This window comes from Dipodomys spectabilis, unplaced genomic scaffold (assembly GCF_019054845.1).
Source record: "Dipodomys spectabilis isolate Male_0828 unplaced genomic scaffold, ASM1905484v1 ptg000175l, whole genome shotgun sequence".
NCBI lineage: Eukaryota > Metazoa > Chordata > Mammalia > Rodentia > Heteromyidae > Dipodomys > Dipodomys spectabilis.
This window is the reverse complement of record NW_024870852.1, coordinates 8,755,005-8,777,192: the sequence shown is the minus strand read 5'-3', so window position 1 is coordinate 8,777,192 and position 22,188 is coordinate 8,755,005. Positions and strand designations below refer to the sequence as shown.

Here is a 22,188-nt window from a genome sequence, read left to right as displayed (position 1 = left end):
AGATGAGACTAGGCTTCCAACAGAAGTGGTTGCCAGGAGCTGCTGGTGGGAGCAGAATGAGCTTGGCTCAGCCCTCTGGCTCCTGTCCCCTGACGCGCTCACTCAGGTTGTGGCCTTTGGCAAGCCCTCAGTTTCTGCCTAGAAAAATGTGACAGTTAGACTAGGCTGTCATGGAAATACTAGATATGAGAGAGAGGGAGAGAGAGAGTATGTGTTACTGATGGTATCTGTTTGGAAGGCACTCAGGTTGGGAGAATTCTGTCTCTGTGGAAAGGGACTGTGGGTCCCTGCCCATCTGATGGCATCTCCGCATGTTCATGAGTCCTTTTCTCTTCTACGAAGAAAGCATGGCACATACTTATGTGAGCGCTTGTGGGACACTATCCTCTGTCTTACTGCACTCCTTTTAGATTCTCAAGGGGTAAGCTTCTGCAGCAATCAATCCCACACAAAATGTTTCAACGTTCATTTGAAGGGGTATCTTCATGTCTTTCAAAGAACGAATCTGCTACCTGCTCTCCCCTAAACCATGAGAGCAAGACTGAGCATAATTTCTCTTTGCACTTTGGCAGCTAGGAAGCTCCACATCAAATCTGAACCCCATCATTGCCACTGTGTTTGCACTTGGTGGTCAGGCTGAAGTCACCCCTCTTCCCTGGGCTTTGGTGTCACCTGCTTGTCATCTGAAGACTTCTTTACTTGAAAAGCCATGCTTTGCTCTTGTTGATCTTTGACTTTCATTGAAGGTGAGAGGTCGAGGCTTTAGAGTAGCAGGCTTGTCACTAGAGGCTCTTTACAAACATGCTCTCATGTGATCCTGGGTTTTAGTTTCTCCATATAAAATGACAGTGTTGTCAGTTCTACCAAAGATCCTTTCCATCCTAGCTTCTGTTGATACTTGGGCTAAACAGTGGGATAAGTGGGTGAATTGACTCAGGGATTCCCAAAGAACCAAGGCAAAGCTCTGCTAGAAGAGAGACTTCACGGGTCTCAAAATGCCACGATCTTCCCCTTCAGATGACATCAGAGCTGGGGCCGCAGGAGGAGAGATGATGAGAGCGGCTAGGCTTGACAGCTCTATCAGTCAGGAAGCCCAGGGAAACATATGCCGTGGCCAGGGCTACTGAGGGGCCTCCATCTGCCGGCAGCCACTTGCCAGGCGGCCAAGCTGGGGCTGGCACTATGGCCCCTCTGCCCCACACCTCTCCCTGGTGTCTACAGAGGGGCCGTCCTGGAGCAGCTGGGAAGATGGAGAGAAGGACCTTCTGCAGCAATTACCCATGCAAGAGGCCTGCCAGCCATTGCCCTAGAGCAGCCCTGGCCTGGCAGAGGTGGCTGTCCAGGACCTACTTCAACTCCTTGAGGGAGAAAGTTGGGGGCCCATGACTCACGCCTGAAATCCTAGCTACTCAGGAGGCTGTGATCTGAGGATCATGGTTCAAAGCCATCCTGGGCAGGAAAGTCTGTGAGACTCTTATCTCCAATAAACCACTAGAAAACCAGAAGTGGTGCTGTGGCTCAAGTGGTAGAGTGCCAGAGAGCACAAGCACAGCGCCCAAGCCCAGAGATCAAGCCCCATGAACAACAACAATAACAACAAAAGCCAGAAGTGGAGCTGTGGCTCAAGTGGTAGAATGTTAGCCATGAGCAAAAGAAAGCTAAGAAAGAGCACAAGAGTCCAAGCCCCAGAACCGGCACCAAAACAAAAGGCAAGAAGTAAAGTAGATGCTGGTGGCTCACATCTATAATCCTAGCTACTCAGGTGCTAAGATCTGAGGAATTCGGTTCAAAGCCAGCCCAGGAAGAAAAATCTGTATGACTCTTGTCTCTAATAAACTACCTCCCAAACCAGAAGTAGAGCTGTAGTCCAAGTGGTAGAGTGTTAGTCTTGAACACAAAAAGCTCAAGGACTAGTGCACAATGCCCTGACTTCAAGCCCCAGGACCAGCACCAAAAAAAATAAAAAAGAGCAAGAAGTGATGAGGCCTCTAATTTCCCAAGAATTATTCTCTCCATGTATCATTCTTGGTAGGCTCCCACAAAGCCCGGCAGGGCAGGGATGTGGTTCCCACTGAACATGTAGGGTAGCTGAGACTTAGATCACAGGGCCAGAGTCACCAGAGAGGCCCTGAACAAGGCTGGGAGCTACAGGGGGTCTCAGTGGAGACCCTTACATACACATCATCCTGGCTGCCAGGGGTGTGTGGCAATTGGGCTCTGATTGGAGGTTCTCCTTTGCCCATGACACTGACTCTTAGAGGAACAGGGACAGACTGACTTGCTGTGGTGAGGACAGAGACGCTGGAGGAATTCTGTGTGAGCTGGCTCTGCACTGTGCTGGCCTCCTATCTCTACGGCCCTGCTTCATGGAAACAGGAGGGGCCCAGGATTCAGGGACCTGGCCCCCTGCTCCCCACTCTGTGCTTTGGGGCTGGCAGGAAAGGTAGACATTGTTCCTATAACAGGGCCAGGGAATTATGAGGCCTCTATGTTACAGGAGCAACATGGGCCTTCTCAGTCTGGCATCCGAGATGCCCCCTTTGTTACGCTTCTAGCCCAACAACTTCAGGGTCATTGATCACTGCCTGGCTTCCTCTGCAGGGAGTCTGGACAGGGGCAGCCACTGTTAGCTGCCTCCTCTAGTCTAACATAGGGCCAGGAGACCCCAAAGGCACCTAGGCCTATGCTAGACTCAGGCAGAGGGCGAGTACCGACTCTTCTTGCCTGCTGCCACCCGCTGAGCCAGTCTGGGCCATTCCTTACTCCTTTCTGGACCACCTTGGTACAATGATTCTTTTACACTATGTATTCTGTAGACTCGAAGTATTTTAATTGAGATAGAATTCACATGTCTTAAAATTCGTCCCCTTTAGACTGGACCACTCAGGGGGTTGTATGTTCACAAAATGTGTGACCAAAACTAATGGGGGTCCCTCATCCCCCAAAAAGGAAATCCTCCCCTAGCCCCTTTACCCTCTTCCCCTCCCCCTTGGCAGACACTCTGCCATCTCTGCAGTCACCTGGGCTGGGTATTTTAGACAAATAGAGTTGCACATGGTATGGTCTTTGGTGTCAGGTTCCTCCATGCTATCTTCTGTGCCAGTGCCTCCTCCCTTTCTCTGGTTAAGTCTCGCAGGGCATAGAGATCCTGCACTGTGTTCACTCATTCCTGTGGTGATGGGTGGAATGTGGGCTCTGCCCCTTGGCCGTTGGGAAGGTGCTGCTCCAATCCATCCTGCTTGGCTCTTGCTTGAATGCCTGACCCTAACGTTTAGGGGGCAGACTGAGTAGGGAATTTGCTGGCTCAGGCATCCCATTCTGTACAACTGTTCGAGGCACCTCCCGGCTCTTCCCCCACGGCAGCTTCACTGTTTCACCTCAGCCCCAGCAACACATGAGCATCCCAGCTTCTCCATGCCCTTCCAGACTGTCGGCTTTTCATGGCCATCCTAGCAGATAGGAAGTCCTACTGCATTATGCAAAGTATATATTACATAGGTTTTTTTTTTAACCTGTACTCCACTTTTTTCCCCCTTAAATTGTAGTGCTGGGGCTGGAATCCAAGGCTTTGTTCATGCTAGGTTGAGCACTCTACCATGGACCCAGGCCATCAGCCCTGAACTCTTAAGGAATAATTGTGGCCAGATGTGATGGTGCACACACCTATAATCCCAGCTGTGTGGGAGGTGCCAACAGGAGGATTACAGTCCAAGGCTGGTCCAGACTCCCCTCCCCCAAAAGGGATCCTATCATGAAAAATAAGTAAAGTTTTAAAAAAAAAAGGGGGGGCAGGGGCTGAGGGAGGTTGGAGGCACAGCTCATGTTGGTAAACCACTAGCCAGAGAGCAAAAGTGGCAGGTACTGAGTGTGAGTCCTGGTCTTAGACCCTAAAAAAAAAAAGAAAAGGAAAAGGAGAAAAAGTCTGAGGGTATAGCTCAAGTGCAGAGCACCTGCCTAGCACACTCAAGGCCCAGAGTTCAAGTCCGAGGATGGCTAAAGTAAAAGTCTTACTTCATCCCTCTGTGTAAGTCCGTTTGCAGTGCAGTAACAGAATACAGGAGGAAGCATTTCTTTTGGCTCAAACGTTTAGGGGTTTCAGCACATCCAGATGGGGAGGGGATAGCGGAATAGAACAGCTCACATTAAGGTGGCCAGGAAGCAGAGAGACAGACAGACAGACAGACAGACAGACAGACAGACAGGGAGGGGGGCTTTCTTTTTCTCAGCCCTTAGGCTCATGAGATGGTACTACCTGCATTTAGGGGGGTTGGATTTTTCCCCCCTAGTACCTGGAGACCCCTCACAGATCCCTCCTGGGGCCTGAACTCTGGGCCTGGGCACTGTCCCTCAGCTCTTCAGCTCAAGGCTAGCGCTCTACCACTTGAGCCACAGCGCCACTTCCGGCTTTTTTCTTTTTGCTTATGTGGTGCTGAGGAATCGAACCCAGGGCCTCAGGCATGCAAGGCAAGCGCTCTACCACTGAGCCACCTTCCCAGCCCCCCTCCAGAGCCTTGATTCACTGATCTGCTAGGTGCTTGTCGATTCAACCAAGTTGATGATCCCCTTTAGCCTTCACATCTCCCACACATAGAACCACTAGAAGAGGAACTTCCTCAGATGAAACGAGAGGGAGGTTCTGAGCCTCAGCACCCCAGAGCCAGGCCCTGTCTGGGTGGTTTGAAGGCCTAAGCTCCATGCTGAGCACCTGAGTAGTGCTCCAGCAGCCCTGGAGCCCGTTCTGGGTGGCTGGCACACACACACCCAGGCCTGTCCATCTTTTGTAGCCTCCTCTGCATTAGCGGTCTAGGCACTCTGCAGTTTGATGGGCAGGGGGGTTGTTTGGTGATCTGGGGTTGCCTTGGTGGGGAGAGGGTCCCACCCAGGACCCACTACAATGCGCTGCCTTGCACAGCCCTTGGGCACAGACTTTCCAGTTGCTTTTCCTGTTTCCTTGGTAGCTGATACTTTGAAGAGAGGTCATTGCCAGATAAGCCTACAGGAACCTTTGCTTAGCTAGAATCTTAGGTGAACCCCCTCAGCCTGAGTGCCTCCAGATTGCAGATGGAGTCAAACACTTAGTGTACCTTGAAGGAATTCCACTTCCTGACTTGGCAAATGGGGAAACTGAGACCCAGGTGCCCTAGTCATTGAATGCACCCAGTGGGAGGGCCACTGCTCTGTGAGCAAGCCTGGGATCCGAGTGTGTTAGGTGCAGAAGTCTGAGAGACAAGACCGCCTGACGCCTGAACGAGCCTGTGCTTCGGCCCTTGGGTTACAGCTTGTGTTTGTCCCTAGGCAGTTCCCTGGGGCTTGTTCCTGAGTTTCTGCCCAAGGTGTGGCCCTGCTGAGTGGACAAGACTGAAAGTGCCAGGGATCTCCTTAGGGAACAGGCTGCAGGGCTGATCCTGCATAGAGAAGTCCTGTGCCCTGGGACCACAGGGCGGGGAAGGGGCCCTAGCCACAAGGACTGGGCAGTGACAGGGCAACTCACAGGGCTGTCCTGAGGGTCACCACAGAAAGACAGAGGGAGTCAGGACACTTGTAGATGGGAGAACACCAGGATCCATGGCCCCCTAATGCCCACACGTCAAGATCCTGGCTTAAGTGGCTCTGTGTGACTTATGCCCTGTCCTCCGGTCCACTTGCCTCTCCTGCTCACCAGGCACCTGCGTTTTCTAGCAGCCATGCTGTTGCCTTATGCATTGCTTTTGGCTGAGCAGCTCCTCATTTTTCACCGGTGCACTCCTATTCATCCTTCAAGACCCAATACAACTTTCCAGCTGGAAGATGTTTTTCCCGACCCCCTGAAGGCTGCAAAGCCTTGGATGAGGTTTCTGTTGGGAAGGTCCTATCACATTCCACTTAACTACTTCTAGAATCCTGGCCACTCCCATTTTTTGAGTATCTCTCTCTCTCTTTAAAAAAAAAAATCCTTTTCAACTCTTTTTTAAAATAAGTTTTAAATATATATATTTTTTGTAAAGATACTGTGCAGAGGGATTACAGTTACTTTAACAAGGTAATGTCCATTTCCTGTGGAGCATTGTTACCCCTCCTTTGTTTTTCCCCTACCATCTCTTCCCGCCCCACCTCCCCACTCCTCCCTTCCCCACCATCTCTTGTCCCAGGCCTCATACACGCACTATTTTATGTCATTCTCGCAGTAACCACATGGGGTGTATTGTCAGAGCCCCACTTTGCAGCGCATGCCCTAAAGCTCAGAGAAGTGGCCTGACTTGCTCAAGACAAGCAAGGATGACAGGGCTGGGATTAGAGCCCAGATCTGTTTGACCCAATTTCTTCATCCCTCCATCTCCTGGTCCCTGGCTCCCTCCTGTAGGTCCTCAGAAAACACTGGGCCTTATAGGGGGACAATGGCCTGTTTGCCATGGGCTGGGCTGGAGGAGGAGGAATGGGGGGAGGAGGGGCCAGGGGCCAGGTTTCCTCTGAGTGGAGAGATGGAGTCAATGACCTCTTTGCCTCTGGTTGAGGGCTTTCTCTCCACCCTCCATTCCATTCCAAGAGCCTGTGGCTGCCTGGGGGACAGGCCTGTGGGACTCCAGGCTGAGCAGGTGGCATGGTGACAAACACCACGGCAACAGGCCTCCTTCCTTGGGCCCCAGATGGGAGGGAGGACCTGAGAACACGCCGGGTGAATGCTGAGGCTTCACAGTAGGATGTGGAGAGGTGGCTCCCTTTGGACCTGGGGCCCTCCCATGAGGTCCCCTGCCCGCCAGGCAAATGCCACTTCCACCCTCCACCCTGAATGAATGGCCTCCCAGGAGACTGTCGTCTGCATCCAGGTACAAATGCCACCCCCTTCCCACCCCCCACCCCTGGCGGCAGGGAGGAAGGAAGAGGGAACTCAAGAGGAGGAGGCACAGGGTTGCCAAGCAAGGTAGTAGCCGGGACAGCTGGGACAAAGCCTTAGTTGTATCAAGGCCACCCAGAGCTCTGAGCAGGCCTGGCATCTTGCCTGCCACCAGGGAACCTGGGCCTGGAGCTCTTCCTGGGCTTTACTTGAGATGGCTTGACAGAGGCCCACCTGGGAGGTGTATCTTTCCTCTACTGGGAAGGCCTCATGAAGGCACAGCCTCCTTCCTGCAGCCTCCCAAAAGCCAGGAGGGAGGGCCATGATGGAAGAGGGCCCCTGAGGCCAGGGAGAAGGACGAGCAGTCAGCCCTGCAGCCATGTGAGCACCGAGCCTGCTCACAGCTATCGTCCGGGTACACAGACGCACCCCTCAGGGTCACCTGACCATAGAGACGTTTAACTAGTGGCAAACAATCCTTGAATCCTCCCCCTCTGCCCCCCCCCCCGCCCTGTACCCAGGAGGCTGTGAGCCATTTGTGGCATCCTACCCAGGTATGAGGCGCTTTGCTGGCCCCACCCCCATGCCTGCCCACAGCCCCTGCTGTGGAGTTGGCACTGTTGTTCCTGGACACCCGTCTCCCCTCCTTACACAGGCCCAGCACTGACAAGCTGGAGCAGCAGCTCAGGTGACAGAGGTGGTGTCAACGCGGCACCCAACACCTCCAGGTGGACAATGCTGGCTGTGTCCAGGTCCTCCAGAGGAACAGGCTGCGTTCTGTGTCTCAGCCAGGAAACGGGCCATCTGAGCAGTGCCTTTGTCCCCTCAGGAGGGAGGACCTGGCCCCTGGGAGGCCAGGGAAGGCCGGGATGGGGGCCCAGACCCAGCCCCTTCGGCAGATCTGGCCCTCCACACACCTGGGGGTGACTTGAGCCCCAACCCAGCCTCTGGGGACTAACCATAGCACTTCCTCATAGGGTTGTTGGGAGGAGTCCGTGACGTAATGTACGTAACGTGTGTGGCACGGGGTCTGCTGTGCAGTGGGGTTCGGCGAACGCATAAATGCTTCTCTCCCAGCATGGGGCTTGGGAGGGTGGTGGGAGGGGTGCCAGGACACAGCATCTGCAGCCAAGCTTCTAGAACCCAGGCTACCATCTGTGGTCCCTGATAGGAGCACGGAAGGAGAAGGCGGGCTGTCTCAGGAGCTGGCTGGGGACTACCAGGCCCTGGCAAAGAGCCCAGCCTCTACCTCTCCCATAGCCCTTCCCCCTCCCCCAGCCGCAGCCCAGCCTGGCATCCCTCAGGTCCCGGCCCCCACCCAGGAAAGAGGCCAAAGGAGCCAGTGGCCTGAGCTGACCCAACCACTTAAGCATGGCTATTTCCAGCTAGGGCCCCAGCAGCAAGTTAGGAGGGCTTCTGCTCCCTTGTTTCTCATCCCTGTCGGCTTTGTCGCCTGTGCCCTACGTTCTTGGAATGTACCAGAATCTGCATGTATGTCTGCATTATGCGTGTGCCTGCGCGCAGCACGGGGCAAGGGGGCCCGGCTGCATGTTCTGCCTCGTGGCCAGAGGCGCTTGAGCACGTCTGCAGTCATGTGCTGCACATCCTGGAATGGCGGGGCGTGTACCTCTCATGTTCCTGTGTGTCTCCGTGTCTCTACACGTGTGCTGGTATGTTGGTCTGTCTTGTCTCCCCTGTAGACAGGAAGTCCTGAGCCACGCTTCCCCCCCTCCCCCCCGGGAAGGTGATGCACCGCGAAGCCAAGCCAGTTTGATCTGGGGGTCCTGGTCCTGCTCCGGGCGTCCTCCAGCCTGCAGCCCCTGCCGAGGAGGGAGGACTGGACGGCGGGAGGTGGGGTCTGAGGGGCAGGGACCCGGGGAGAAGCAGAAGACCAGCGGCCCTGTGACGGTGGGCGGAGCCTTTGCCCACCCCCCGCCCTCCTTTCCTGGAGCACGTTCCATCATCTGGGGTCAGACTGGACTGATGACCTCCAGCTATCCCCGAGACTCCTGACAACCGTGATTTTAAGTCAGGTGGCGAGAGCCCGTGTACCAGCCCCGCCAAGTCCATTGAAGGCCGCCGTGACCAGGCTCGGCCAGGCTCTCACTTGGTCTGGGGTGTCCTGCTGAAGGGCCAGAGGAGAAGCCATGCCAGGCAGCGGCCCCAGCGAGAGGATGACGTGGCCCGGCCCGGCCCTCCCTGCGCCTCCCCCAACTCGCCCTCTTTCCTCAGCCCCGGGGACACCGCCCATCCCACCCCTCACCCGGACCCGCAGCCTCATGGCCATGTCCTTGCCGGGGAGCAGACGGGCCTCTGCTGGATCCCGCAGGTGAGTCTCCCCTGTGGCTCAGATCCTTGGGCTCTGGGGTGGGAGGGAGGGTGGGCCCCCATGTCTTACCTGCTAATGACTTGCAAATCACGCCCTTAGTTTTCCCATCTTTAAAATGGGCTTGCTAAACTCACCTGCCCCAGGAAGTAGGGAGGGTCCAATAATATGGATGTTAGGATAAACCAGTGGGCTCCCCCCAGCCTCCCTGATCCTCACCTCCATGGGCTTCTCCTCCGTCCCTACGCTTCCCCTCCTTCCTTGGGCTTGGGGGTGGCTAGCCTGTAGGAAGGGCGGACAGAGCCTGTGTTCTTGCCTCTGGGGATCCGGGCTGGCCAGTCTCCTGCTTTCCATCTTGATTCCCACTGTCTGTTCTTCACCCTTGTCTGTGCATCCCCTCTCCGCCTGCTTCTCTCCCCTACCTCGTGGCGACCCCCAGCGGGGGCACTTTGGGCCGCAGCGGCCTGGCAGTGTTCGCCCAGTGCCCACAGCTGCCTGCCAGCCAGAATGAGCAGCTGCCTCTTCTCCCCGCCTCCAGGCGCACCTCTCCACCTGTGAGCGTGCGAGACGCCTACGGCACCTCTTCCCTCAGCAGCAGCAGCAACTCCGGCTCCTGCAAGGGCAGCGACAGCAGCCCGACACCCAGGTAAGCAGCCCTCCCTCCTTCCTGGCCCTGGCCCTGGCCTGGCTGCCGGGGAGCCTGGTGCCCAGGGGAGGAGGGAGCAGCGTGGTGCCTGACCATCCTGACTTGGCGCACATTCAATTTCTATGTCACCTGGAGTGAGTCCCTTCTCCCTTCTGAGCCTCAGTTTATGTCTATAAGATGGATGTTGATGTCTAGCTGTTCACAAGCAAATGTAGTGGCTTAGACAAACCAGGGGTGGAGATGGGGATGCTTTCTGAATAAGGAGTCAGAGGCAGGCAATTCTCTAGACTATCAGAGGTCTCCCCTCTTCCTACCCTACCATCCTTGCTGACAGCCTTTGTCCTCATCACAAGATGGCTGCTGAACCACCAGCCACCAGGTCATCCCTCCAGGAAGGAAAATGATTACAAAGACCAAAGCCCCTATGAGGGGCTCTTTTTCTCTGAGCCAGGTACACACTCCCCAGGAAATTCCGCCTGCATCTTGCTGGCTGGCACTGGATTGTGTGACTTTCTAGCTTCCAGCCAGTTAATGCAGACAGAGAGTTTGTATTTTCCTCCTGTATGGTGTCACCCCAAACAAAGCTGGGGTTCTGCTGGTGAAGAAGGCAACATGGATGTGACATTGTCAGTCTGCTCTTCTCGGGCTGCTGTGAGGGTGGCAGAGGTGGCGTTGTTTGGAAAGGAAAGTATCCTACCAAGGCAGCATGAGCTGAGTTGTAGTGTTGGATCCAATGGACCTAGACCTGAAATGCAAGATCAGGTTGGAGGAGTGGGGAAAGGGGAGTTGCAGGGTCCCCGAAGAGACAAAGTGAGAGCAAGAATGGTGGCATTGTCCTTTTCCCCAGTGCTGATATACAAAGTAGATGAGAGGAAAATGTGGAGACTGGCAGGGCTTTGAATTTAGCTGAGGGCCACTTCCTGTCTCTCAGGGCTACTTCCCATCTCTGAGGGCCACTTCCTGTCTCTGAGGGCCACTTCCTGTTTCTAGGGGTAAAAGGGAGTGAATAACCTGGAGTTCCGGAGGTGAGATTGTGTCGGTACCTGCTGGTCACCTGCACATACTCCATGGCCAGGTGCTGCCCTTTGTAGGAGGCACTGCCTTTGATCTGACAAGAAGGTTATGAGCAAGAGAAGATGAGAAAGTGCCGGCCTGCATCTCCATAGTCAGAACACTCTCAGGAAAGATTTCCTGCCCCTCTCAGCCAAGGGGATGTCATCTGACAGCAGTGATGGCTGGAGCTGCTGCAGCCTCAGTTCTTAGGTCATGAATGATAGAGGACAGGCAATTGTAGCATCCCTGGTATTCTGCCCATAACCCACCCCAGAGCCTGGGGGACACAAGAAGGCCATGATAACTTACATTCTGAAAAGTATTCAGTCAGCTTTTCATTAGCAGTGGGCTTTTGAAACACATCTCATACCTAGAAACCTTTGGCCAGTCTCCACCCCTGGGCTGAGCCTGGCTTCTGTGGGAAGCCACATCAGGGGACTGCCCTGCCTCCGGTGCCACAGCTGCCTGCCAGCTGGCTCTGTTAGGGCCTCACTGCAAACAGCCAGGCTTTTCAGGATGTAACTGAGACCCTTGCCGTATAGCAGTGTGCGGCATATCTTTTCAGGGGTGTGTGTATTTATGTGTGTATGTAGAATGTGGGGTTTGAAGGGCCTGGCCGCTGTCCCTGAGTTTTTATGCTACAGGTTAGCATGCTACTACTTTAGCCACAGCTCCCCTTCTGGCTTTTTGATGGTGAATTGTAGATAAGAGTCTCATGGGCTTTCCTGCCTGGGCTGGCTTCAAAACCATGATCCTTAGATCTCAGCCTCCTGAGTAGCTAGGATTACAGGCGTGAGGCACTGGTGCCCAGCATTTTTCTGTTTTAAATATATATATATTACATATGCAAGTACATATTTTATTAATCTTGCATATAAATATATAATATTCAAGTGTACTTATAAAAATATATGAAGATCTACATTATAAATATACAATTATATACCAATTGTGTAATTTGATATTATAATATTTTAAGAAAGTCAAAGCTAATGGCTAAAAATGTATATTCAATGTTAGATTGGGAAACAATATTCATGGAAACCAGAGACACACCCCTGGGCTTGTACTCAGAGCTGCTTTTTTACTCAGAAAAGTTCAAGCACTGGCTTTCCTGTAGCCCTTGGTTCTTTCTGGTTTAAGTAATCTTGTCTCCTGCAGCACCACCAGCTACCTGGCCCCACTGCAGACTGGGAAAGAGGCCCCTTAACTTGTCACATATCTGTGCCCTCTAGCCACAGCCCTAGTGGGCCAGCTTAGAGCTACTGTGTGGCTTGCTTCTCTTTTGGAAAAAGATACCTTAGAATAGACAGGAAAGCCCAAATGCCCGGCCTAGGCTACCCTTTACCCCTTGCCCAGAAAGGGACATGACTTAGCTTGAGTTAAAACCCAGGGCCGTCAAAGTAAGTACACAGAAGAAAATCATTTCTCTCCAGCTTTCCATGTTTAATTCAAGTTCTCTTCTACAGTTTATGATCTACAAATATTTGTTCTTTGCTAAATATCATGCAGCTTCTACAAAGCTTTTTTTTTTTTTTTGGCCAGTCTTGGAGCTTGAACTCAGGGGCTTGGGTGATGGTCTAGAGCCTCTTTTGCTTAAGGCCAGTGCTCTACCACTTGAGCCACAGCACCACTTCCAGCTTTTTCTGAGTTTATTGGAGATAAGAGCCTCACAGACTTTCCTGCCCAGGCTGGCTTTGACCTGTGATCCTCAGATCTCAGCCTCCTGAGTATCTACAAAGCTTTTGAAAATGTCCCTAATTTGGCTGTTTCTGAAAATGAGCCTGCCAGGGCCTGTCATCGCTGACCCCACCAAGTATCAGGCTTCCCTAGGCCTGGGTGCCGTCTTCCTCTGGAGCGGAACAGGGCACCCGCAGGCCAGAGTCTCTAGTGCGTGGGACCATGCCTAGTGTTTGAAGCCAAGATCTAAGCAGTCCTCTCAAGGAATGGAAGAGCCAGCAGCCAGGAAGCTGTGGGTGGGGCAACCTGTCCCATAGTCTGTTGTGGAATCAGGGTGCTGGAAAGCCTGTCCCTCCACACACACAGCACTCAGGTAGAGCCTCCTTCTCCCTACACGGGTGGGTCAGGATTGCTGGGAGCAAAGCCCACCCAGCTTGCTGCCACCCAGGGGACCTGGATGACAGGAGCCCCAGAAGCTGTCCCTGTGTGTGCTCACAGGTGTCCCAGAGGGTGTGTGTGTGTGTGTGTGTGTGTGTGTGTGCGTGCACACAGGCTAGTGTTCTGGCCCAGGGGGTTGCTCACAATGGTGGCAGGAAGATGATGAGGATGCATAGCCACAGGTGTGTGTGCACACCTACAGGTGTGTGGGTATGAACTGGGAATCCACAGACTTCCTAATTCCTACCACACTCCTTGTGTGTATATGTGTGTGTGTGTGTGTACACGTGCATGGGTGCACATGTATGCACGTGCACACACATGCACACACGCAGGCATAATGCATACCCTATAGGAAAGTGTGTGAGTATATAAGGAGACCCTGTCCCTGCACACACACACATCTGCTGTCTCCACCCCTGCGCCATGCAAGTTCTTAGCTTTGGGGAGGAGTGGCCATGTCCCCTCCACCTCCAACCCCTACTCTGAGCCTGCCCTCCCTCCCTGCCTCCAGCCCACACCCTCATCCGTGGTCTGAGGACCAGGGGCCTGGCTCTGAGTGCTACTGGGACTGGCTGACAGTTCAGGGGACCGAACCTCTCTGAAGCCACGGTCCCTCTGCAAGGCTTTCCTTCACCCAGCATTGTGGCCAGGATGGGGCAGATGGCTCCAGGCAAGCGCTTTGCAGGTGTAGGGCTCACATGTGTGCCTAGGATGTGTCTTCTTCCCTCACCAGAGGAGCCTTGTGTCCCTCACCATGGGGTCCACTCCGAAGAGCACCCCTAAAAGCCACCTGTCCACATGTGGCCCTGTACAGAAGGCCTTGCTTGGAGCCATCCGGTGCTCGTGGACAGAGAAGATGGCTAGGCTGGGGTCCTCTGCTCCCGGAGCAGCCCCTGTGCCCTGCCTGCCTCCGTCCCCACCCGCCTGACGGCGTCCACTTGCAGGCGTTCCATGAAGTACACGCTCTGCAGCGACAACCACGGCATCAAGCCCCCCACCCCGGAGCAGTACCTGACGCCGCTGCAACAGAAGGAGGTGTGCATCCGGCACCTGAAAGCCCGGCTCAAGGACACACAGGACCGGCTCCAGGACCGGTGAGCAGCCCAGCCAGAGTACGCAACTGGACACATTGTCATGTAGTCCCAGGACTTTCTGGGCCATTACCACTCACTGATTCTGTCATTACTTTCATCCCCACCCACGAGGGGCCTTACTCCCCTGATACCTGCTCTCCATTTCTCTTCATGCACCCTATCAATGGCAGCCTTTGACCTTTCTACTGCCCCGTCACTCTGGTCATGTCATAATGCCCCATCTGTGACCACTTATTCTGTGACCAGAGCAAGTTTGGATTTGCCCTGGTTTCCAAGTGCAGGAACATTCTCACGTTCTTCTCTCCCTTTTTCCCTCAGAGCTTCCATTTCTATTTCTATTTCCTGTCATTTTCCTGAAGATGGCTGGACTCCGCTTGGTCTTCTACACTAATGTCCCTTGGGGCCAAGTATCCCGTCTCTCCACTTCTTGTCTGGGTCAGCCCAGCGGCTCCCAGCAGACGGTAGCCCTGGGTGGTTTGGCAGGAGGGCCTGCCATGGGCACTCTCTCACCTTGTCCCTGCTCACCCTGCCTGTCACCCTGGCAAGACCCTGAGTGGTCCTCCTGGTCTCCCTGCCTTGCTCTGGCATCCTCTCCCTCCCGAGCCTGCCTTCCCTCTCAGGCAGATGCCAGGTGCTTTGCCAGCTCTGTGCTTCCGGGTGCTGTGTCTCTGCTGCAGCTCCCTCTGCCTGCAAACTCACCTTTCACACCACATTTCAAATGGAATGTCCTGTGGGCTGTGCGGCCTGAGCAGGGCTGGGTGCCAACGCTGGCTAGTCTAGGTAGGGAGAGGCAAGGCACAGCGCAGGCCAGCATGCTATGGAGTGGGCTTCCTGGGTCCAGTTCCTGGAAGTCTGAGCGACAAGTCAGTGGTGCCTGGGTGGCGACAGTCATAGCTGAACTCATAAATCCCCCCCATCCCCCAGCACCATGCAGCTGGGCATGGTCAGTAGCTCACACCTCTAATCCTAGCTATTCAAGAGGCTGGGATCCGAGGCTTCCAGTTCAAAGCCAGCAGAGACAGGAAAGTTCAAGAGATTCTTATCTCCAATTAACTACCAAAAAGACAGAAGTGGAGCTGTGGCTCAAGTGAGAGAGCTCCCGCCTTGAGCAAAAAAGCTCAGGAATAGCCCCCCAGGCCGAGTTCAAGCCCCAGTATTGGCATACATACACACAAACCACACACACACACACACACACACACACACAATTTTAAACAATCCAGTGAGGGCCAGGCCTTTTACAGTTTATTCAGTGAGTGTCTGGTTTGGAGTGGGAAATCATTCACAGTCTTTCTTCTTTCTTGCTATTTGTTGTCTGTCTGTACTCTATCTTGTCTCTCCCTGGTTTTACCTCCAGACTTGTGGGTGTGTTCTTACTGTCCTCCCTCCCCTGTACCCCCTGCACTCTTTGAGCAAAGGGCCTTGGAGAAGCCCCAGAATTTGTGGAATCCTGTCTTCCTGTTGCCCTGCTTCCCTGCCTGGCGCTCCCCTTCCCTCAAGCTCAGCAATGCTTGTCACCACCATCTTTTTAGCTTCTCCTCTTGACATGGATATAGAGAATTAAATGCCAGCATGGACAAGAGAGCCACCCTGGATTCCTCCAATTCTTACCCTTAGGGATGGAGTAAAATTATCAGCTCTTCCCCTCCAACGCCAAAGGGGGTCCTTTCTCTCACCTCATCACTCTCCGGGGGCCTCTGGCCAGATGTCACTCCATTCAGAATGCCACCACCTGCTTTAGTAGGAGGCCATATCCTCCGCCCCTTTCTTTTTTCCTTTTCTTTTTTTGTTTCGTTTTGTTTTTTAATGGTACTGGTTTGACCTTAGAGCCTTGAACTTGCTAGGCAGGCAGCTGTTATACCACTGGGCCATGCCCCTCCCAACCCTTTTTCTTTCATTATTTTCAAATAGGTTCTCATATCCCCCCTCCTCCAACCCTCCTACCTATGCCTTTTGCATAAGCTGGGGACTACAGGTGTGCACCACCATCCTTGCTCTGCTCATGGAGATGGAACAATCATGATAACTTCTTTCCCAGGCTGGTTATCCTCCCAATCTCCACCTCTCTGGTAGCTGGGATTACAGACATGTGTCATGGTGTCCAGCCAGCTACATCTTCCACAGAGCAAAGATTTTTTTGTCTCATGTCCACTGTTTCACATGAGATTTATTTCTTACAGCTACGTCACTGATCAGTCATACATCTGTTTAGTCTCTCCCCTGGATGACGAATGTGAGGATTGAGGCATCTGGGGCTTGGCTTAGGCGGTGGAGGGAGAGGAGGTTGGGGGTGGGGGAGTGGCCCCAGCTACCATTCCTTTTCCCTCCAGGTAGGGATGAAAAGAAGGGGAAGAGAGGCAGGAAAGTCCATGAGACTCTTATCTCTAATGAAACACCAGAAAACTAGAAGTGGTGCTGTGGCTCCAAATGATAGAGTGCTAGCCTTGCGCACAAAAGCACAGGGAGAGCATGCAGGCTCTTGAGTTCAAACCCCATAATCCTCCCCGCCCCCCGCCCCCTAAAAGTTGGCGGAGGAAGGAGAAGAGGCATCTGTCTGTCCTCCTGTCCTTCCTCATCTAACTGAGAGCCACCACGGAACAGCCCCGGGCACGCTGTGCCCCTCCTTGCCTCTCCCAGGTGGTGGTAGTGGCCAGGTGGGCAGGCTGTGAGCAGCGTGCCTTCTCTGCCGGCAGGGACACGGAGATTGATGACCTGAAGACACAGCTGTCTCGCATGCAGGAGGACTGGATCGAGGAGGAGTGTCACCGCGTGGAGGCCCAGCTGGCCTTGAAGGAAGCCCGCAAGGAGATCAAACAGCTCAAGCAGGTCATCGACACAGTCAAGAACAACCTGATTGACAAGGACAAGGGGCTGCAGAAGTACTTTGTGGACATCAACATCCAGAACAAGAAGCTGGAGACGCTGCTGCATAGTATGGAGGTGGCCCAGAATGGCACGGCCAAGGAGGAGGGCACCGGGGAGTCGGCGGGCGGCTCCCCAGCCCGCTCCCTCACCCGCAGCTCCACCTACACCAAGCTGAGCGACCCAGCCGTCTGTGGCGACCCCCAGCCGGGAGACCCCCCCAGCGCCTCGGCTGAGGATGGAGCCGACAGCGGCTTCGCGGCTGCCGACGACACCCTGAGCCGGACGGACGCCCTGGAGGCCAGCAGCCTACTGTCATCTGGGGTGGACTGTGGCCCTGAGGAGGCCTCGCTGCACAGCTCCTTCAGCCTGGGTGCCCGCTTTCCTGCCAGCAACACCTATGAGAAGCTTCTGTGTGGCATGGAGGCCGGCGTGCAGGCCAGCTGCATGCAGGAGCGGGCCATCCAGACAGACATGGTCCAATACCAGCCTGACCTGCACACCATCCTGGAGAAAGTGAGCCAGGCCCAGGGGTGCGGGAGAGTCCCTGAATGCCGGCAGCCGGATCCCCACCCCCCGGAGCCTAGAGACCCCAACTCGGCAGTGGTGGTGACAGTGGGTGATGAGCTGGAAGCCTCAGAGCCCATCACTCGAGGACCCACTGCCCACCCACAGCCAGGATCCAGCCCCAACCCCGGGCTGTCTGTGAGCGTGGTGTGCCCCATGGAAGAAGAAGATGAGGCCGCTCCCGCCGCAGCCACGGCCGAGAAGGAGCCTAAGAGCTACTGGAGCCGCCACTACATCGTGGATCTGTTGGCCGTGGTGGTGCCAGCGGTGCCCACGGTGGCCTGGCTCTGCCGCTCCCAGCGGCGCCAGGGCCAGCCCATTTACAACATCAGCTCCCTGCTGCGGGGCTGCTGCACCGTGGCCTTGCACTCCATCCGCAGGATCAGCTGCCGCTCTTTGAGCCAGCCGGGCCCCAGCGCAGCGGGCAGCGGCTCCCAGCTCTGAGCAGGCGGGTCTAGGCCAGCACTGACCACTGATTGTAGTGATGCTGTTCGTCCTCCCCTTCACACAGCGCCATGGGCATCATCATATTTATTTAGTTTGGGGTTTGAATTCATTTTTGCCCCCCTTCTCCCCCGCCCCCGAAGTTAACAGTGTCACGGGCTAGAAGAAGGAGTTGGGAAAGGCACCCCAAAACTCTGGGAGAAAAGAAGGGTGAGGGAGGTCCCAGGCAAGGAGGCACAGCAACTGGACAAACTGCAGACAACACAAGCTGATCCGGGTCCCCAGCTTGGCCCTCTGTTCACCTGGCCCTTCAGACAGACAGGATCTTGCTCAGGGAGTCTGGCTGCATTTATCTGGGTCCCTCTACTCTCTGTACCATCTCTGTCCAGTGCCCTCCCCCTGCCAGGCCACTGTCTCAAACCACCCCCTTGCCCTCTGCTGTGCTTCTGGGCCAGAATTAGCTCCTCAGATGAAGTCAGCCATTTCCCCCAGGACTCAGAGAAGGGTCTGGAACCTCTGGGCCTGGGTTAGAACTCTGGCCCCACCACATGCCTTCTCCCCACTTGCGATGCAGAAGCACGGCCATGCCCCCCCCCACACACACACACCAGGCTGCAGGAAAAAACATGCTGAGCAGGAGGCGCAGAGCAGGGTGGCTTCTGTGTCTGTCTGTCTGTCCGTCCTCCCAGGCTCTCCACATCGTCCGTTTTCTTCTTAGCTTTGGTGTGCCAGCTCAGTCTCCCCTTATTGACCACTAAACTCAAGGCAATCCAGGCTGGGAGCACATGCAGAGCCCCAGCCACCACGGCTAGCACCACCGACATGGCGGAGGCTGATGCAGTGAGGCCAACACAGCAGAGGCTGGCAGGGAGCTCCAGAGGCCTCTGCCTTGGGAAAGGCGGCCTTCGTCTGCAGTCTGGAAGGTGCCGGACTCAGGAATCCTCAGCTGGTTAAAAAAGCCAGAGGCTGCCACTGTCCCTGGGACTTGCCGGATACCCTCTGGCCTAGACCCCACTTCCACTTTACCTTGTGTTCACATCCACCTGCAGGACCTCCCCTGGGGTGCCTGCTTGTTTTCTGGGATGAGGGTTCCTAAATCTTCCACCTGTCTGCCCCCCAGAGGAGGCTGGGGAATCTCCAGGTGTACTGAAGCCATGATGTCTGTCCAGGTGAAAGCAGGGTGCCCTGGGCATGCGTCGCGCGCGTGCGAGAAAGGGCGTGGCCGGTGGGTGGACCCTGTTGCTGCCACTCCCAGCCCTGGCTGGGTCGGTTCACTGTCTCTTCCTCCCCTGGGATCACATCCAAGTCCCAGCAAAGCTGCTGATGTTTAATGCCTATGACTAGTTTACCAAGTAAGCCCTCTTCCTTCGCGAGGGCCACCCCCCCCCAAAAAAAAAAAATCTGGGCAGCACACCTATTTGCCAGAGGTTAGGCCCAATTTGGGATGCTGGAACCTGGCGTCTCACTCACCCCTCTGGCCTCAGGGCCACTTGAGCTGTCTGCCAAGGTTGCTTGCCCTCCCCCTGCTGCCCCGACGGTCATTGCCTGACTCAGGCTCCATGCCCTCCTCAAGGGGCACTTGCATGCACTGGCAGTGGGCCACCAGCCCAGCCCCTGGGATGTGAGCTTCCCTGCCACGCACTTTGTGCCTCTAAAGCTCCCCCGCCCCCACACCTGGACCGGAGCCTCAGACCAGCCATCTTGGGGGGGAGCACCACCCAGCCCCAGCTGGACCCAGCCCAGATGCCTCTGGGACCTGACTGGGGCTGTGCCACGGAGGGACAAAATGAATCCAAAGAGGCCAGGATTAGCCACGGACCCAGCCTCCTGTGCCGTGTACTCCTGGGGCTGCAGAGCATCTCCTTAGAAACAGTCAAAGCTTTGCTGAGACAATAAATGTATGAACTATATTTGACCACGGAGGGGGGGGAAATCCTCTTTTTCACCTGTGGAATTTAGTCAAGCTCTGCAGCCCTCTGCTCCTGTTCATGTCTTGCTGTCTGTGGCCTTCCTCTTGTGTCTTGTGTTTGGGTGGACATGGACAGGGCTGGGCTCTGCTGTCCCTGTTGTGCGGGTATCATTGTGAAGGCTGTTGGGAAGGTGAGTGAGGCTGGTGGCCATCTACCCTCAGCGCCCGCCCCCCCCCCCCCCCCCAGCCCAAGACCTGTCTATGTGGTCACCAGGAGTCCCAGCCTACGCCACTGAGGGTCCGGCCTTTAGTGATTCTTTTTGTTTGTTTATACTGTCATGGGCCTAAGGACTGGGCGCTGTGCCTGAGCTCTTTTTGCTCAAGGCTAGCGCTCTACCACTTTGAGCCAAAGCTCCACTTCCAGTTTTCTGGTGATTAACTGGAGATAAAGAGTCTCACGGACTTTCCTGTCTGGGCTGGCTTTGAATTGTAATCCTCAGATCTCAGCCTCTTGAGTAAGCTAGGATTGCAGGCACGAGCCACCAGCACCTGGCTCTTTGTGGATTCTTGGTGAGGCCTTGGTGGGCTTTCTTATTGCTGGTGAAGAAAGCAGCTCACCCACCAGCCTTGGGACAGGCTCTAGGGCCTCTTGGGTGGGTGATCCTGTCCTGGCTCCTCGGTGTGTGCGTGTGTGTGTGTGTGTGTGTGTGTGTGTGTACATGCTCAGTGTCCCACATCTATGCAAAGAGACAGCACTGCCCCTATGGTTCCCAGTGGTAGGTGCACAGCAACCTGTTGGCCAGGGCTGCCAACACTGACAAATCAGGGTAGAGAACAAGGGGCTGGCTGGGAAAGGCAAGAACTGGGGCTGGGGCCCTAGCCATCCCCCCAAACTCCCCATTCCCTTCAGCTCAATGCCTCCTCCTGCCCTCAGCTTCTGAAGAAACTTCAGGGCTCCCCTCTCCTGTCTCTAGCTGGTGCCCACCAGGTTCTGAGGAAGTGTCCTGGGACATAGCTTCCTCACTACTGGTCCCTTGGAGCCCAGTGGCCAGAGTGGTTCTTTCTTAGCTCTGAGGCCAGGACCAGTGACCCTGCTATCTCTCTCATGCAGCCTGAGACAGAACTCAGGGGCTGAGCTCAACTTCTGTACGAAGAACTGGCCTTGAGTAGAACTTAGGACCCATGTCATAACCTAGCTTTTCACTGAAACACCTTCCCAGTCAACACTAGCACAGGGCATCTGACAGCACTTTGGGGCAGAGGGAGGGTGGGATTACACTCAAAGCCTCCTAAGGGGCCTTTCACAACTCCCTCTCCAACCTAGGGGCCATACACATGGGTCACAGCACACTCACATTAGGCCATCATCCCCTTGGCAGAGAATTCAGGGTATGTGGGGAGGGGGGAGGGGAAGGGGTCTTGACTCTCATCTCCTTTGTCCTTTTGTTCACACAGAGTTGTACCTGCCGCAGACAGCTCTGAATTAAAGCATGAGCACACAGCAAGCCCCCTTGGCCTCTGTGCTTGTCTCTGTACTGTGTCATTTTTCTAAGTTGAAGTAGGGGAGGAGCTCACACCATCCTTGCCCAACACAGAAGGAAGTGGCAGGCTGGGTGCTGGTTCAGTCCCACAAGGCTCTGCTACATGGTGCTGGGAAAGCGCTGTCCACCTAGGTCAGGTACGGGGTCTAGAATCCTCTCTTCCAAGAGCCCCCCCAAGTGTCAGATCCTGCTGGACACTGCAGTCCCTTCTTTCTGACAGGCTCTAGCTTCTCAGGCCAGTTTTGCAGCCAGAGTGATTCATACAGGAGACCCCCAAACTAGTGCAATGCTCCTACCAGTCCTCCCCACACGCTCCCCCCACCCCATATATCATCTCTGTGCAGATTGGCAGGCATGTGACATGTGATCACCTGTGATAGACCCCTGCACACCACTGCTCCCAGAGATGGCTTAGGAAAGAAAGGCCTGGTGCCTCTTCACCACTGTTTAAAAGAAAAGCATGCCAGGCACTGGTGGCTCTTACCTGTAATCCTAGCCATGCAGGAGGCTGAAATCTTGGGATCAAAAGCCAGCCTAGGCAGGAAAGTCTGTGAGATTCTTATCTCCAATTAATCACCAAAAAAAAAAAAGAGCTGGAAATGGAGCTGTGGCTCAAGTGGTAGAGCAAAAGAAGCACAAGGACAGCACCCAGGTCCTGAGTTCAAGCCCCAAGACTGGCACCAAAGCGGGGGTCGAGGGGGGGTGGTAGAGAAGCAGCTCTACTGCGTGTCACAGCACTGAGAATTCTAGAACATTTCAATAGCTTTGGGAACAGGATATTTAAGATCTTTATTTAAAATACAGTAAAGGGTTC

General features: G+C 54.8%; 1 protein-coding gene across 3 annotated transcripts in view; it reads left to right on the top strand.

Annotated features, from left to right (window-relative positions):
• Positions 1-19,853, top strand: part of Snph (syntaphilin) — a 37,422-nt gene extending 17,569 nt beyond the window's left edge. Inside the window, exons 2-5 of one of the 3 annotated variants that reach the window (XM_042694793.1) lie at positions 9,044-9,140; positions 9,676-9,783; positions 13,902-14,051; positions 16,745-19,853. In XM_042694793.1, the coding sequence (XP_042550727.1) occupies positions 9,091-9,140; positions 9,676-9,783; positions 13,902-14,051; positions 16,745-17,924 (1,488 nt within the window). In that variant the 5' untranslated portion in view covers positions 9,044-9,090 and the 3' untranslated portion in view covers positions 17,925-19,853. Of the gene's footprint in view, positions 1-8,958; positions 9,141-9,675; positions 9,784-13,901; positions 14,052-16,744 lie in introns of those variants that run through there. The other 2 variants (XM_042694791.1, XM_042694792.1) reach the window with 2 other exon arrangements.
• Positions 19,854-22,188: the final 2,335 nt, after the last annotated feature.